Consider the following 18,706-nt stretch of genomic DNA (forward strand, 5'->3'; position numbering starts at 1 on the left):
ATTTCTAATACTCCCTGTACCTGGTGTGGGGTTAATACTTCCAGGGGTTGATGCATGGTGAGTTTTGTGGCCTCTTCAACTAGCAGGGCTGTGGCTGCTATGGCTCTCAGACAGCCTGGCCATCCTGAGGCCACTGGGTCTAATTGCTTGGAGAGATATACCACTAGCCGTGGAACTGGCCCTACTTTTTGGGTGAGAACTCCCAGGGCTATTCCGTTTCTCTGAGGTAAATAGAGTGAAGGGCTTGTTAAGATCTGGGATCCCTATAGGGCTTGGGCACTAGTCAGGGCTGTCTTTATCTAATCAAATGCTCTTTGTAAATTCCCTGTCCAATATAGAGGTTCTGTGTCCATTCCCTTCAAGGCCTCATACAATGGTTTTGCCATAAGACCAACCCTGGGGATCCAAATCCTGTAAAACCCAGCCCTTCCTAAGAAGGTTCTGATCCGTTTCTTTGTATGTGGTCATTGTAAATGGAGGATTGCTTCCTTATGCTGGGTCGTAAGGGTGCGCTTCTCTTGGCTTAGAACATGTCCCAGGTAGGTGACCCTCTGGGAGGAAATTTGGGCTTTCTGGGGGGATACTTTATACCCCCTGGAGCCCAGGAAACTGAAGATCTGTACAGTGTTTTGGTCTGAAGCTTCCTTTGAAGGGCTGCAGATAAGGAGTCATCTGCATATTGTAATAATGCCCTCATATCTAACTTTAGTTTCCTTAGTTCCAAGGCCTTGCCAAGCAGGTTTGGGCTGTCCTGGAATCTCTGAGGAAGGACAGTCCAGGTATATTACTGGGTCTCATTAGTGTCTGGGTCAGTCCATTCAAGAGCAAAAATGTATTGAGAATCAGGGCGAACAGGTATACAGAAGAAGGCATTTTAAGATCAAGGACTGTAAACCAGGTGTATCCTTTGGGACCAAGTAAGGATTGTATATGGGTTGGGAACAATTGGATGAAGAGGAATTACAGCTTCACTTAAGATTCAGAGATCTTGGACCATTCTTTATTCCCTACTAGGTTTGAGGACAGATAGGATTAGAGTGTTACAGGGAGATTGACATGGCACCAAAAGCCTACATATATATATATATATATATATATATATATATTTTTTTTTTTTTTTTTTTTGCGCTACGCGGGCCTCTCACTGTTGTGGCCTCTCCCGTTGCGGAGCACAGGCTCCGGATGCGCAGGCTCAGTGGCCATGGCTCACGGGCCCAGCCGCTCCGTAGCATGTGGGATCTTCCCAGACTGGGGCACGAACCAGTGTCCCCTGCATCAGCAGGCGGACTCTCAACCACTGCGCCACCAGGGAAGCCCAAAAGCCTATATTTGATAAATTTTGAGATTAGGGATTGGAGTCTCTGGTTTTATGGGGTGTTGCTTCCTGGAAAAGAAGTTGTTAGTTTCTTTTAAGGTGATTTTTATAGGAGTGACAAACTTTGCCTTCCCCAGAATTCCCTGATCCCAGACCTGTAGATCTATACGTTTTTCCTGGGGAATATTTTGGGCTGGACTGTCCATGTCTTGTATAATACATAGTCTAGCCAAAAACATTCCTTCCTTTTGGTTTTCAGGGAGAGTAAGAGTCACCCCCAAGGCTGAGAGAAAGTCCCTTCCAAGTAATGGTCTAGGGCATTCAGGCATGACAAATAACCTGTGAGTTATAAGTATCTTTCCCCCGGTGCAAGGTAGAGGGGTGGTGAAATGTTTTAGCTTTGGTCTTCCTTCTACTCCAATAATAGAGCAGGTTTTGGGGGCAGGGGGCCCAGTGTGAGAAGTCAGGACAAAGTAAGTGGCTCCCATGTCCACTAGAAACTGGAGAAGTTTACCTGTGACATCAGTGGTCTCCCGCAGTTTTTCCTGTGTGATGATGACTGTCTTCTCAGGAGCCCTGGGAGGTCCTGGGTCCTGTCAATCAAACACTGCCATGACTAGCTTGGGGGAATTACCTCACTTGCTTCGGAGCTGGGGGCATTCCCTCCTCCAGTGGTGTACCTTCTTACAGTGTGGGCATGGCATCCTGGGTGTAGCTGGGACCTGTTTCCTGGGCATTCCTTCCCCTAGTGTTCGGGGCTCCCACAGCTAAAAAAGGTTCCCTTTCCTGGCAGGGGTCTTCTGGGAGTACTTTTGGGGTGACCAGGTGGTGGGTTAGGTCTTGTTGTGATGGCTGCCAAAAGCCTAGCCTGCAGTCATTCCTTTCTTAAGTCACACTGTTCCTTCCTTTCCTCCTCAGCCTGGTCTCTATTGCTAAAGACCCTGAAGGCTGTATCAATAAAAAGGTTGAGAGGCGTTTGGGGCCCCATGGTAAACTTTTGAAGCTTCCTATGGGTGTCAGGGGCTGATTGGCTAATGAAGTGGGTTGCAAATACTGTGTGTCCCTCAAAAGTGTCTGCATCTACATTAGCATACTTTCTGAGGGTGTCTATTGATACCAGTCGGGCTAGAAGTAGGATTGGATTTTCATCTTGGCCTTGGGTGATGTCTTTAACCATATCATAGTTAACAGGGTTAATTATGCATTGTTTCATCCCTTCAGCAAGGCACAGGATCATGTGATCCCTTCTAGTGATACCAGGCTGGTCTGGCCAATAGTCACAACTGGGATCCATTAGAGTCACTGCTGTCATGTCCACAGGGCATTGGTGAGGTTGGGTGACATGTAATCCACCAGCATATGTTTGAGCCTGTGCCCAAATTTGGGTCTTCCCTCAGTGGTGCAGCAGTGGGAAAGAACAATACTTAGGTCCTTCCAGGTAAGGTCAAAGGATAGAGTTAGTCCCTGGAATTCTTCAGTGAGCCAGCTGGGGTCCTCGGAGAATCAGCCTAAGGGAGTGCAGCACTGGGTTGGACAAAGAAAAAGGGGTGTGGACTCCGGTAATTCCCTGAGGCCCACTTACTACTTCCTGAAGGGGGCCGGGAAGCTCTGGCTGCACTGCTGGTCTGGAAGGGTAAAGAGGCTTATAGGGCAGGGGAGGAGTGAAGATGGTGAAAGAGGGTGGGGCTTGGGTCTTCTGTCTGGGGATTGTGCTCCTCCACAGATGCCACTAGAGAGGGCTTTTGTGTAGCCTGAATGGGTCCCAGCCAGCAAGTTCCCTAACATAGGACTTGCGAAGCTCCAGGTTCTCTCTTAGGGCCATAAAAGCCTGAACATAAGGAACTTCTGTTCATTTAGATGTCTAACTGTAGGATGTTATGTATTATAGTTGAGGCTTCTGTTGTCTGGTCAGGCCTCATCGTCCTCAAGTTTATATTGGGGCCAGACTGTGTTACAAAAGAAAGCAAGTTTTTTTTCTGTTCATTTAGATGTCTAACTGTAGGATGTTATGTATTATAGTTGAGGCTTCTGTTGTCTGGTCAGGCCTCATCGTCCTCAAGTTTATATTGGGGCCAGACTGTGTTACAAAAGAAAGCAAGTTTTTTTTCACTTTAAACAATCTAGAGGAAACTTGTCCCAGGGACTCAGAATGCACCTGAGGGCTCAGTCCTTGAGGATGGAAGAGGTGTTTCCTATCATTCCTTCAGGGAGGTGGTGCTCCCGTGACAGAGAGGAGCGCTGGCGTTAGGAGGTCCCGTGGGGATTCCCTAGGACAGGATTTGTTCCAGGTGCCCCTGTCCACCAGGTCCCTTCGATACTAGTCATGATGGGGGTGAGCTACTCCCCCATACGGCGGTCCTGCCGGCTCCACATCTTGGGGCCTGTGTCCTGTCATGGTGTCTGCGGTACCCAGGATGAGTGACTGTCCTGAAGGCTCCTTTACAGATTCTGTGGCCAGCGATTAATCTCTGTGTTCTGGGGTATGTACTTCTAGAACAGACATCCTCAGAGTTTCAGGACCTATTTAGGTTACAGCTTTTTTTCCCTAAGAGGGTGGTATATTTCTGGAAACAGGCACTGGCCATTAAGGGAGGTGGTTTGTGAAAAAGCCTCTCTTTTCCCTTCCCTTTTGTGGGCAGCACCCCCGGGCCTGGGTGCTACCCTGCCCCCCCGCCAAATGCTCCATGCAGCAGGCAGTGCCACCGGGGTGGGGGGGATATGGTGGCCCAAAGTGGAGGCACTGTGTCTGCACTTGGTGGGACGGAGGGGCCGACAGCCCTGCGAGAACACTCCCAATCACGCAACCCAGGGGAGGCAAGCATGGCAAACGGGGGTCATGTGTCCCTGGGGTGTGGCCATGCGTGTGTCCCGCCCCCAGCATGAACTGCCCCGTGCTCACAGTCCCCCTTCCCCACACCAGGGATTATGTACACAGACCACCCACGGCACAAGGGAGCTCCCGAAGGGACCCTAACAGCCATGGGCACGGGGTGAACTCTTACAGTCTGAGGAAGGCTGCATTTTATACTTCCACACAATTGAACCCAATGACAGCTAATTAAATGGTGGATAAGGCAAACCCAAAGGGCAAAGTTTCTATGGTTTGGGCCCCTAGCTACCTGTGAGAATGCTTGGAAACTTCCTGACATGCATTGTGAGTAATGAGAGCTATAAGACCTAACGGCAAGGTTGGAAAATGCCTGGCAGATTCTCTTTCCCCATTTCCAGCAGAGTAAGGCATGAAATAAGAATGGAAAGTATAGGGACACAGAGAGAGACAAGGAGAGTCAGGCATAGGTGGACCAATAATAAGCCTATAAGGGTAGCTGCAGGGCGTGGGTGGTGTTATGCTTTTAACTGTGTGCCTAAAAACGTTGCCCGGAAATTGCCTTGAGGTGGGCGGACAGACCTATCGCCTTTCTAGTCCACTGCACTACCCAGTTGTCCGGACGAGAGTCTTCCAGTGGCGAAGCAAGGCAGCGCCTCTCAAGCGTCAGGGAGGCGAGAGGCTGAGGCTTACCGAATTCCCCTGGCTGCCTCGCCAAAGATGATACTGGCGGCTAATTTCTTGTCTCGTCGCAGAAGGAATTCAGGGACAAGGCGGGAGGTCAGGAAAGTAAAGCAAGGGTTTATTTAAGCGATTGTATGCTCCCTAGGGGAGAGCAGCCAGGCTCCGGTGGGTAGCTGCCCTGAGTTTCTTTGGGAAACTTGTTATGTGGATGTAGGAATGAAGAGGTGGAATATTCATTTGGGAGGGAGAGGTTTGGGGGTGGTTTTCGCTGATTTTCATCAGCCCCACCTTCCTGAGGGGAGGAAGGATTTTTGTCCTTATTTAGCCTTGATTGGAAGTATCGTGGCATCGGTGCATGACGAGAACTTCTTATATGCAAGGCTAATTTTATGGTAATGAGGGCACAGTGACCAAAAGGTTACAATGGACACCAGAGATTCCCGCCTTTTCCCACCTTTCTTTGTCTGCCTTCAGGACACTTGTCACCCCAAAATGTGTGGTTTCCTGTCGGTCTGGAAGTTCCTACTTCTGTCTACCCACGGACCCCTGCTGTTAGGGGTGTGGTTCCTGCCCTTTGGCCTTTGCCCGCCTTGCTCTGCCGCTATCTAGCTAACTGCCTGCTTTAGCTGTTTACCTTATGGAGTAGGATCAAGAGATGTTTCCAAAGGAAAAAGTGGGGTAGGAATAGATGAAATAAGAAAGGGAGAAAAATGGCCGTGAGAGTGGAAGCAGAGACATGAAGATACGATATTATGACACTCTTTGTGATCGTTTGAATACTTGAAAATTTCTGAGGGGATTACATTTCTTGAGTTTGAGTTAGGCAGCCCTGAGCTTAATCAGAGAAGTAGAGAGTCCCAGTGTGTTTCTAATTCGCGCAACATTTCCTGGGAGATTTAATAATGATGCCAATGCAGAAAATCTGCCCCTTCCCCTTTGAGGCCTTGAGACGGAAACGAAGAGGTACCCTCCTCCTCTGTCGGCCACTGACAGCCCCAGTGACAGTTTCTAAAGTGACCAGCTCTGCTCCTTAACACTGATGGCCAAAGGCCACGAGTGGAAGGAGGCTTCCTTTCCTGAATTCACCCTTTCTCTGCTTCTCCCTGAGCACTTGTCTGTCACCGACCAGGGCTCTAAAGCCAGGAGCCATCAATCAGGAGAGTCTACAAGAATCTGCAGAATCCAGGGGACAACTAGGAATTTGTTCGCTCACCTCTCACCTGTACTGTTGTTTCATGTCAACTCTGACTTTGGCATTATGAACCGAAGACCTGCATCTGTCAGACTTCATGTGGCAGAAGAACATTTATTCCTCTCCGCTGCGTGCTTCCTCTGAAGTGTTTTGTGGCAAAGGGGAACATGGTCTTGGATGTTTTGTGGAGCTGACCTCATTTATTTTATCCAGACTCCTCAGAACATGAGGTCACCTCCTTGAGCAGGACTGAGGATTCCCACAGCACCGACAAATTGACTCCTTCACCCAAATAAAAATGTTACTGAGAGGTTTAGTATGAGCCTCCCCAGAATGTGCCACTTTGGCATGTGGATTACTTTGAGCTGAAGTCAATCAAGCCTAGGAAGACTCAGGAAGAGCTTTTTATCTCCTCCTTAAGTGTCTAAAAGAATTCAGATAGAAGACCTGGTCCAGGAAGAGAACCATCACCAGGGATAACTAGAGAGAGTGTGGGCTGGTGTGGGAAGCTGGGGGGAGCCCAGCAGGGCCTGTTTGTTCTACCTGGCACTGCAAAAACTTGTTTACCAAATATTTGCTCTTGCCACCGTCCTGTGAATTGTCTTCCTTCCCTTTGAAGGCCCAGACCCCACTCTCTTCTCCTGAGCTCAGGATGGCACATAAGCCTCAGTTGCCTCACTGTTGGGAGCCTGTCCTGTCTTTGTGGGGCTCACGTACATAAAAAATTGTTTTTCTCCTGTGAACCTGTCTTATGTCCATTTAACCTGCCAAAGAACCTAGAAAGGAAGACGGGCAAAGTTTTTCAAGACAAATGCAAAATCTAAGTACCACAGCTGTGATGTTGTGCCAATGGGCTGAAAAATGACAGTAGATACCCAGCACTGCCCTTGGTACACAGTAGATGTTCAGTTAGCACTGGAACGTTTCATATATCACTTACTGGTGTGCCAGTCCTCTTCCAGATTAAGACAGAAAATGAATCCCTATTGTTGCATGGAAATGAATTTTCCTTGAATAAGGAAGAGCTTCCTAAAATGAAAGCTGATTAAAAATTAAAATGATTCGGGAGACTGATTTTTCTGTTATTGGTGGTTTCCAAGAAATCTGGATGACCCCAAGACAAGGAAATGACAGGGGTGGAGCTAGGTGATTCAAAATACTCCATAGCTCTGAGGTTCCGTAATCATAAAAGCAGAAAACTTGCTTAGCTACAGGGACGTATGACAGGCCTTAAGGCAGTGTTTGGATTGTGCTAGACACACACAACTTAAAAACTCAAGCCTTTCAAGGCTTTTTGATGCATCCCAGTTATAAGTGAAATGGAGAAAGAGGGTGAGAAAGTTAAATAGTTTAATCAGAGCAGTTTTACAATTCTAAAATTAACAAGCAGACCTTGTAATAAAAGAGCTCCAATATTTGCAAAATGACCTTGCTTCCATTCTGAATCTCTTTTTTATTTGTAAAGATTCGCATTACATTTAAAAGGACTCAAAATGGAGTGATTGATATATTATTATCCATGTTTTTTGATGCAACTGATGAAATCCCTGAATGGATATTGCTTCAGTTTTGATATTAAAAAAATGGCCTGACAAGAAGTCCTTAATCCACAACTGATCACAGGTGGCCGAAAGAAAGAGAAAAACCCAAAACTACTGTCAAGTTCATAATGTATCACACTGTTGGTGGATGACACTGGCTCCAAATATACAATTAAGCCCACGACACTTTATTACTATGAATATAATTATCATGAAAGTTCTTTCACGTGGATCAACTTGCTTCTGAAGGTTTTCTTGTTTCGTTTAAACTTGCATAATAAACATGCAATGAATTATTTCTTTTGAAAGTGTATTTTTTGCAGTCTTTTTGTTTTCATACAAAGATTTCATAAAGTTGCAATATTGCATCAGAGCATTACCAAAATAAGAGCAGGAGCACAGGGGGAGGGGAAATGGGAATCTGGATGAATAAGAAGAACCTCCTCTCATCCTGAGACAGGCCACCCGTCTTTTTTAAAAGGTGCACGCAAACTGCTTTTCTTACCCTCCCCCACCAAAGAAAAGCATGAAAGAAAAAAAAACCCTCACAAAAATCAATCTAACTAAGAAAAAAAGTCGACATAAAGAAAATAAAGATGTTTTTTCATGCACATATCTTCTGCATAGCTCAACCCACATATAGTAAGGCACTATTTCCCTTCGTAACTGGTGTCCACAGCAATCTGGTAAGTGCTACAGTGCTCTGTGACCATTAGAGAATTCCTTTCTGGATGGTGAAATAAAGAGGCCGGATGAGTGTGGCTGCCACGCTTCTCTGTGAAAGTCCCATAGTGCAAGCTGATTTCCAGGAGTCTCAGAAGGAAATCTGTGTGTGTAACGATTGAGAGTCTCCAGAATGGTTTTCTTTCCAAAGTTCCTATTTTGTCCTTGTATGAATTTAGATTATTCTTCAGTCATTATTCTCAAAGAAAATACACTAGGTGGGGGAAAAAGCACAGTCAAGTCTTCAGAAACACAGCTTCACTGCTCCGAGAAAGCATATAACGCTGGCAATTCAGAAAATCAGCAGATGTTTCCAAGGGAACAGAGAGAGAGAGAGAGTCTAGAAACAGAAGAACAGAGACAAAGACAGAGACAGCGTGTGTGTGTGTTTTTGTTTTCGGAGGTGATCTGGGACTGAGATTAATTTAGCTGGTCTTCGTACTGTTTCCGGAAACAATCCCCAGCCGGGAAAAATTCCCAGCACCTTTCTTGATACATCTTCCAAACATAAGATTCCTGTAAAAGTAAAGGCAATGTGTTAAGAACATGTCTTTCCCTAGGATCTCTGTGTTACCACAAAATATAAGATAGAGAGTCAAATTTGTTATTTTATATACATATATATATATCACATACGTATAATGGTGTATTACACATAGTTATAATCCCAAATTCATTTAGATAGTTCCTAACTATACCAGGTCTTATTTATTTCTACTAATAAATAATCAATCTTCATCCTGACTGTAATATAATAATGATAAAAACCTATTTGTGATATATGAGTTTGAGGGTTCCTTAAAACTATTATTTTTGTTTAATTGTACCATTCAAATTCAAACTATTAACAATCGCAGGTGAATATTTGTGGAGGGAGAATTTCAAATAGCTCGGGTAGAACCTTAAACATTTAATGCAATTATTTATTTATTTTAATTTTAAAAATTGAAGTATAGTTGACTTATAGTGTTGTTAGTTTCAGGTGTACAGGTAAGTGATTCAGTTATACACATACATATATTTTTTTTCTCAGATTATTTTCCCTTATAGGTTATTACAAAATATTGAGAATAGTTCCCTGTGCTATACAGTAGGTATTTGTTGCTATCTATTTTATATATAGTAGTGTGTATATGTTAATCACAAACTCCTAATTTATCCCTTCCACTCCTTTCCTCTTTGGTAACCATAGATATGTTTTCTATGTCTGTGGCTCTGTTTCTGTTTTGTATATAAATTTATTTGTATCATTTTATTTTTGGTTCCACATATAAGAGATATCATATGATTTTTGTCTTTGTCTGACTTACTTAACTTAGTATCATAATCTCTAGTCCATTCATGTTGCTGCAAAAAGCATTATTTCATAATTTTTTTATGCCCAAGTAATATTCCATTGTGCATGCATGTGTGTGTGTTACATCTTCAAATCTTCAGAAACACAGCTTCACTGCTCCGAGAAAGCATATAACGCTGGCAATTCAGAAAATCAGCAGATGTGCGTGTGCGCATGTGTGTGTGTCACATCTTCTGTATCCACTCATTTGTCAGTGGACATTTAGGTTGTTTCAATGTCTTGGCTATTGTAAATAGTGCTGTAGTGAACATTGGGGTACATGTATCTTTTCAAATTAATGGTTTTCTCCAGATATATACCCAGGAGTGGAACTGCAGGATCATATGGTAGCTCTATTGTTAGTTTTTTAATGATCCTCCATACTGTTCTCCATAGTGGCTGTACCCATTTACAATCCCACCAACAGTGTAGGAGGGGTCCTTTTTCTCCACACCCTCTCTGTATTTATTATTTGTAGACTTCTTGATGACAGCCATTCTGACTGGTGCGAGGTGATACCTCATTGTAGTTTTGATTTACAGTTCTCTAATAATTAGTAATGCTGAGCATCTTTTCATGTGCTTTTTGGCTATCTGTATGTCTTCTTTAGAGAAACACCTATTTAGGTCTTCTGCCCATTTTTGATTGGGTTGGTGGTTTTTTTTGATATTAAGGTGTAGGAGCTGTTTATGTATTTTGGAGATGAATCCTTTGTCAGTTGCATCATTTGCAAATATTTACTCCCAGTCCGCAGGTTTTCTTTCCATTTTGTTTATGGCTTCCTTTGCTATTCAAAAGATGTTAAGTTTAGTTAGGTCCCACTTGTTTATTTTGGTTTTTATTTCCATTACACTAGGAGACAGATCCAAAAAGATATTGCTGTGATTTATGTCAGAGTGTTCTGCCTATGTTTTCTTCTAGGAGTTACACGGTATCCAGGCTTAAATTTAGGTCTTTAATCAATTTTGAGTTTATTTTTGTGTATGGTGTTAGGGAGTGTTCTAATTTCATTCTTTTACATGTAGCTGTCCAGTTTTCCCAGCAGCACTTATTGAAGAGACTGTCTTTTCTCCATTGTATATTGTACCTCCTTTGTTGTAAACTAATTGACCAAAGGTGCGTTGGTTTATTTCTGGGATTTCTTTTTTTTTAAATTGTTATTGGAGTATATAGCTGTTTTACAATGTTGTATTAGTTTCTGCTGTACAGCAAAGTGAATTTATTTATTTATTTATATATATGAATATAATTACTATGAATATAATTATGAATATATATACATATATATGTATGTGTGTGTATATATATATATATATATAAAATCTCCCTTTTTAGATTTCCTTCCCATTTAGGTCACCATGGAGCATGGAGTAGAGTTCCCTGTGTTACACAGTAGGTTCTCATTAGGTATCTATTATATACGTAGTAGTGTATATGTGTCAATCCTAATCTCTCAGTTCATCCCACCCCCCCTTCCCCCTTGATATCCATAAGTTTGTTCCCGACATCTGTGTCTCCATTTCTGCTTTGCAAATAAGTTCATCTGTACCATTTTTCTAGATTCCATGTATAAGTGATATTCCATGATATTTTTTCTTTCTCTGATTTACTTCACTCTGTATGACAGTCTCTGGGTCTATCCACGTCTCTGCAAATGGCACTATTTCGTTCTTTTTTATGGCTGAGTAATATTCCATTGTATATATGTGCCACATCTTTATCCATTCCTCTGCTGATGGACATTTAGGTTTCTTTCATGTCCTGGCTATTGTAAATAGTGCTACAATGAATATTGGGGTGCATGTATCTTTTTGAATTATGGTTTTCTCAGGGTATATGTCCAGTAGTGGGATTTCTGGGTCATATGGTAGTTCGATTTTTAGTTTTTTGATGGACCTCCATACCATTCTCCATAGTGGCTGTACCAATTAACATTTGCACCAACAGTGTAGGAGGGTCCCCCTTTCTCCACATCCTCTCCAGCATTTACTGTTTATAGAGTTTTTTGATGATGGCCATTCTGACCATTGTGAGGTGATACCTCATTGTAGTTTTGATTTGCATTTCTCTAATAATTAGTGATGTTGAGCATCTTTTCATGTGCCTCTAGGCCATCTGTATGTCTTCTTTGGAGAAATGTCTATTTAGGTCTTCCATCCATTTTTTGATTGGGTTGTTTGTTTTTTTTGATATTGAGCTGCATGAGCTGTTTGTGTATTTTGGAGATTAATCCCTTGTCGGTTGCTTCGTTTGCAAATACGTTCTCTCCCATTCTGAGGGTTGTCTTTTCATTTTGTTTATGGTTTCCTTTGCTGTGAAAAAGCTTTTAAATTTAATTAGGTCCCATTTGTTTATTTTTGTTTTTATTTTCATTACTCTAGGAGGTGTTATCTTGCTGTGATTTATGTCAAAGAGTGTTCTGCCTCTGTTTTCCTCTAGGAATTGCATGGTATCCGGCCTTACATTTAGGTCTTTAATCTATTTTGAGTTTATTTTTGTGTATGGTGTTAGGTAGTGTTCTAACTTCATTCTTTTACATGTAGCTATCCAGTTTTCCTAGTACCACTTGTTGAAGAGACTGTCTTTTCTCCATTGCATATTCTTGCCTCCTTAATCATCGATTAGTTGACCATAGGTGTGTGGGTTTATCTCTGGGCTTTCTATCCTGTTCCATTGATCTATATTTCTGTTTTTGTGCCAGTACCATACTGTCTTGATTACTGTAGCTTTGTAGTGTAGACTGAAGTCAGGGAGCCTGATGCCTCCAGTTCCATCTTTCTTTCTCAAGAGTGCTTTGACACTCTTTGGGGCCTTTTGTGTCTCCATACAAATTAAAAAAATTTTTGTTCTAGTTCTTTGAAAATGCCATTGGTAATTTGATAGGGATTACACTGAATCTCTAGATTGCCTTGGGTAGTTTATTCATTTTTTTAAAAATTTATTTTATTTTATTTTTGGCTGTGCTGGGTCTTCATTGATTCACGCAGGCTTTCTCTAGTTGCGGTGAGCAGGGGCTGCTCTTTATTGTGGTGCGTGGGCCTCTCATTGCGGTGGTCTCTCCCGTTGCAGAGCACAGGCTCTAGGCACACTGGCTTAAGTAGTTGTGGCTCGCAGGCTCCAGAGCACAGGCTCAGTAGTTGTGGCGCACGGGCCTAGTTGCATTGTGGTATGTGGGATCTTCCTGGACCAGGGCTCAAACCCATGTCCCCTGTGCTGGCAGGTGGACTCCTAACCACTGTACCACTAGGAAAGCCTGGTTTATTCATTCGGACAATATTCATTCTTCCAACCAAAGAACATGGTATATTTTTCCATCATTTTGTGTCATCTTGTTTTCTTTCATCAGCATCTTATAGTTTTGAAGTACAGGTCTTTGCCTCCTTAGGTAGGTTTATTCCTAGGTATTTTATTCTTTTTGATGCTATGGTAAATGGGATTGTTTCCTTTGTTTGTTTTTGTCCTTATGAAATTCCTTTATTTTAAACTTTTTATTAGAGTGTAGTTGATTTACAATATTGTTTCCTCAAGTGAATCAATTATACATATACATATATCCATTCTTTTTTAGATTCTTTTCCCATATAGGTCACTACAGAGTATTGAGTAGAGTTCCCTGTGCTATACAGTAAGTCCTTGTTGATTATCTATTTCTCATATAGTAGTGTGTATATGTCAATCCCAATCTCCCAATTTATCCCTCTCCCCTTCCCCCCTGGTAACCATAAATTTGTTTTTTTACATCTGTGACTCTATTTCTGTTTTGTAAATAAGTTCATTTGACCCATTTTCTTAGATTCCACATATATATGCAATATCATATATTTGTCTTTCTCTGTCTTACTTCATTCACTCAGTATGACAATCTCTAGGTCCATGCATGTTGCTGCAAATAGCATTATTCCATTCTTTTTTATGGCTGAGTCATATTTCACTGTATGTATGTACCACATCTTCTTTACCCATTCCTTTGTCGATGGACATTTAGGTAATGGGATTGTTTCCTAATTTCTCTTTCTGATTATTTGTTGTTAGTGTGTAGAAATGCAACAGATTTCTGTGTGTTAATTTTGTATCCTGCAACTTTACTGGATTCCTTGATGAACTCTAGTAGTTTTCTGGTAGCATCGTTAGGATTTTTTATGTGTAGTATATCACATCATTTACAAACAGTGACAGTTTTACTTTTTTTCCAATTTGAATTCCTTTTATTGCTTTTTCTTCTCTGATTGCTGGGGCTAGGACTTCCAAAACTGTGTTGAATAATAGCAGTGAGAGTGGACATCCTTGTCTTGTTTCTGATCTTAGAGTAAATGCTTTTAGGTTTTCACCGTTGAGTGTGATGTTAGCTGTGGATCTGTCATATGTGGGCTTTATTATGTTGAGGTAGGTTCCCTCTGTGCCTACTTTCTGGTGTGTTTTTGTCGTAAGTGGATGTTGACTTGTATCAAAAGCTTTTTCTGCATCTATTGAGATGAACATATGGTCTCTACCCTTTAATTTGTTAATATGGTGTATTACACTGATTGATTTTGGAATATTGAAAAACCGTTGCATCCCTGGGATAAATCCCACTCAATCATGGTGTATGATCCTTTTAATGTATTGTTGGATTTGGTTTGCTAGTGTTTGATTGAGGATTTTTGTGTCTATGTTCATCAGTAATATTGGCCTGTAACTTTTTTGTGTGGTATCTTTGTCTGATTTTGGTATCAGGTTGATGGTGGCCTCATAGAATGAGTTTGAAACTGTTTCTTCCTCTGCAGTTTTTTGGATTAGTTTCAGGATAGGTGTTAACTCTTCTCTAAATGTTTGGTAGAATTCTGCTGTGAAGCCATCTGATCCTGGACTTTTGTTTTTTGGGAGTTTTAAAATCACAGGTTCAATTATAGTACTTGTAATTGGTCTGTTCCTATTTCTGTTTATTCCTTGTACCTTTCTAAGAAGTTGTTCATTTCTTCTAGGTTGTCCATTTATTAGCATATAGTTCTTGTATTAGTGTCTTATGGTCCTTTGTGTTCCTGTGGTTTCCTATGTAACATCTCCCTTTTCATTTCTAGTTTTATTGATTTGGGTGCCCTCCCTTTTTTTCTTGATGAATCTGGCTAAAGGTTTATTCAGTTTTGTTTATCTTTTCAAGGAACCAGCTTTTAGTTTCATTGATCTTTTCTATTGTTTCCTTCATCTCTATTTCATTTATTTCTGCTCTGATCTTTATGATTGTTTTCCTTTTACTAACTTTGAGGTTTGTTTGGTCTTTCTCAAGTTGATTTAGGTGTTAAGTTTGGGTTGTTTATTTGAGATTATTTTTTTGGTTCTTGAGCCTATATAGCTGTAACTATAAAGTTTACGTGGCTATACACTTCTCTCTTAGAACTGTTTTTGCTGCATCCCGTAGGTTTTGGAACCTCGTGTTTTCATTGTCATTTGTCTCTAGGTATTTTTTAATTTCCCCTTTGATTTCTTCAGTGATCCATTGGTTGGTGGTAGCATAGTTTCAGTATCACTACTTGTGACTGATCTGTTCATATGTTCTATTTCTTGCTTGGCGCAGTCTTGGAATGTTGTACCTTTCTAAGAATTTGTCCATTTCTTCCCGGTTCTCCCTTTTATTGGCATATAATTGCTTGTACTAGTCTCTTATGATCCTTTGTATTTCTCTGGTGTCCATTCTGACTTCTCCTTTTTCATTTCTAATTTTATTGATTTGAGTTCTCTTTTTCTTGATGAATCTGGGTAGAGGTTTATCAATTTTATCTTCTCAAAGAACCAGCTTTTAGTTTCATTGATCTTTGCTATTGTTTCCTTTGTGTCTATTTCATTTATTTCTGCTCTGATCTTGATTTCTGCCCTACTAAATTTGGGTTTTGTTTGTTCTTCTTTCTCTGGTTGCTTTAGGTGTAAGGTTAGGATGTTTGAGAGTTTTCTTGTTTCCTGAGGTTAGACTGTATTGCTATAAACTTCCTTCTTAGAAATACTTTTGCTGCATCCCATAGTTTTTGGGTTGTCGAGTTTTTGTCATTTGTTCCTAGGTATTTTTTTAAAATTTCCTCTTTGATTTCTTCAGTGATCCATTGGTTGTTTAGTAACATATTGTTTAGCCTCCATGTGTTTGTGTGTTTTACAGTTTTATTCCTGTAATTGATTTCTAATCCCATAGCATTGTGGTCACAAAGGATGCTTGATATGATTTCAGTTTTCTTGCATTTACTGAGGCTTGCTTTTTAGCCCAGCATGAGATCTATCCTAGAGAATGGTACATGTGCACTTGTAAAGAATGTGTATTCTGATGCTTTCGGACGGAATGCTCTATAAATATCAATGAAGTCCATCTGGTCTTATGTGTCATTTAAGGCCTGTGTTTCCTTATTGATTTTCTGTCTGGATGATCTGTCCATTGATGTAAGTGGGGTGTTAAAATCACCCATTAATATTGTGTTACTGTCAATTACTCCTTTTATGTCTGTTAACATTTCCTTCTACATTGAGGTGCTCCTATGTTGGGTGCATATATATTTACAATGGTTGTATCTTCTTGGATTATTTCCTTGATCACTATTTTGTGTCATTCTTTGTCTTTCATAGCAGTCTTTATTTTAAACTCTATTTTGTCTAATCTGAGTATTTTTTTACATCTTTATTGGAGTATAATTGCTTTACAATGGTGTGTTCGTTTCTACTTTATAACAAAGTGAATCAGTTATACATATACATACGTTCCCATCTCTCTTCCCTCTTGCGTCTCCCTGCCTCCCACCCTCCCTATCCCACTCCTCTAGGTGGTCACATAGCACCAAGCTGATCTCCCTGTGCTATGTGGCTGCTTCCCACTAGCTATCTATTTTACGTTTGGTAGTGTATATATGTCCATGACATTCTCTCGCTTTGTCACAGCTTACCCTTCCCCGTCCCCATATCCTCAAGTCCATTCTCTAGTAGGTCTGTGTCTTTATTCCCCTAGGTTCTTCATGACATTTTTTTTTCTTAAATTCCATATGTATGTGTTAGCATATGGTATTTGTCTTTCTCTTTCTGACTTACTTCACTCTGTATGACAGACTCTAGGTCCATCCACCTCATTACAAATAGCTCAATTTCATTTCTTTTTATGGTTGAGTAATATTCCATTGTATATATGTGCCACATCTTCTTTATCCATTCATCCGATGATGGACACTTAGGTTGTTTCCATCTCTGGGCTCTTGTAAATAGAGCTGCAATGAACATTTTGGTACATGACTCTTTTTGAATTATGGTTTTCTCAGGGTATGTGCCCAGTAGTGGGATTGCTGGGTCATATGGTATTTCTATTTTTAGTTTTTTAAGGAACCTCCATACTGTTCTTCATAGTGGCTGTACCAATTCACATTCCCACCAGCAGTGCAAGAGTGTTCCCTTTTCTCCACACCCTCTCCAGCATTTATTGTTTCTAGATTTTTTGATGATGGCCATTCTGACTGGTGTGAGTATTGCTACTCTTGATTTCCATTTACATGGAATACCTTTTTCCATCCCCTCACTTTCAGTCTGTATGTGTCCCTAGATCTGAAGTGGGTCTCTTGTACACAGAATTTATATGGGACCTGTTTTTGTATCCATTCACCCATTCTGTGTCCTTTGGTTGGAGCATTTAATCTATTTACATTTATGGAAATTATCAATATGTATATTTTTATTGCCATTTTGTTAATTGTTTTGGATTTGTTTTTGTTGGTCTTTTCTTCCTTTCCTATTTTGTTCTCCTGTCTTGTTTGATGGCCATCTTTAGTGTTGTGTTTGAATTCCTTTTTTTATGTGTGTATACCAATTATAGATTTTTGATTTGTGGTTACCATGAGGTTTTGATATAGCAGTCTATATATATACTTGATTGTTTTAAGTTGCTGATCTCCTAATTTCAAATGCATTTCAAATATCCTACATCTGTACTCTCCTCCTCTCATGATTACTGGTTTAGTTATCCCATTTGTGTATGAAGGATTTCCTACCTTTACTGTATGTTTGCCTTACAGGTGAGCTTTCCCATTTTGTAATTTTTTTTCTAGTTGTTGCCTTTTCCTTTCTGCCTAGAGAAGTTCCTTTAGCACTTGCTATAAAGCTGATTTGGTGGTGCTGAATTCTCTTAACTTTTGCTTGTCTGTAAAGCTTTTGATTTCTCCATCAAATCTGAATGAGAGCCTTGCTGTGTAGAGCATTCATGGTTGTAGGTTTTTCCCTTTCATCACTTTAAATATATTATGCCACTCCCTTCTGGCCTGCAGAGTTTCTGCTGAGAAATCAACTGATAGTATTATGGGGAATCCTTTGTATGTTATTTGTTGCTTTCCCATTGTGGCTTTTAATATTTTTCTTTAATTTTTGTCAATTTTATTATTGTGTGTCTTGGTGTGTTTCCCCTTGGGTTAATCCTGCCTGAGACTCTGTATTTCGTGGACTTAGGTGACTGTTTCCTTTCCCATGGTAGGGAATTTTTCAGCTATTATCTCTTCAGATATCTTCTCAGGCCCTTTCTCTCTCTCCTCTCTCTCTCTCTCTCTCTCTCTCTCCTTTCTGGGACTCCTATAATGTGAATGTTGGTGCCTTTGACATTGTCCCAGAGGCCGCTTAAACTGTCCTCATTTCTTTTCATTCTTTATTCAGTTTTAAAACAGTAATTTCCACCACTCTATCTTCCAGCTCACTTATCCATTCTTCTGCCTCATTTATTCTGCTATCAATTCCTTCTACTGTATTTTTCATTTCACTTATTGTATTGTTCAATTGTTTGGTTGTTATTTATATTTTCTAACTAACTCTGGTAAAAACTTCCTGTTACTTCTCACTCTGTGCATCCATTCTTTTCCTGAGTTCTTGGATCTTTATGATCATTGCTCTCAACTCTTTCTCAGGTAGATTACCTATCTCCAGGCCCCTTAGTTGTTCTTCTGGGGTTTTATCTTGTTCCTTCATCTGGAACATATTCCTCTGCCATCTCATTTGTCTGAATTTCTATTTGTATTTTTGTGTATGTGGAAGGTCAGTTATGTTTCTTGACCTTGGAGAAGTGGCCCTCTGCAGGGGATGTCCTATGTGTCCTAGCAGTACACTCCCC

The 18,706-nt window shown here is 40.8% G+C and overlaps 1 protein-coding gene across 2 annotated transcripts in view; it reads right to left on the minus strand.

Annotated features, from left to right (window-relative positions):
• Nucleotides 1–7,451: 7,451 nt before the first annotated feature.
• Nucleotides 7,452–18,706, minus strand: part of RYR2 (ryanodine receptor 2) — a 729,440-nt gene continuing 718,185 nt past the window's right edge. For both annotated transcript variants that reach the window (XM_082634943.1, XM_082634944.1), the window contains exon 104: nucleotides 7,452–8,798. In XM_082634943.1, coding sequence (XP_082491069.1) covers nucleotides 8,703–8,798 — 96 coding nt within the window. In that variant the 3' untranslated portion in view covers nucleotides 7,452–8,702. The remainder of the gene's footprint in view (nucleotides 8,799–18,706) is intronic.

The sequence above is a fragment of the Mesoplodon mirus genome, assembly GCF_964341445.2.
Source record: "Mesoplodon mirus genome assembly, chromosome: 2".
Taxonomy (NCBI): Eukaryota; Metazoa; Chordata; class Mammalia; order Artiodactyla; family Ziphiidae; genus Mesoplodon; species Mesoplodon mirus.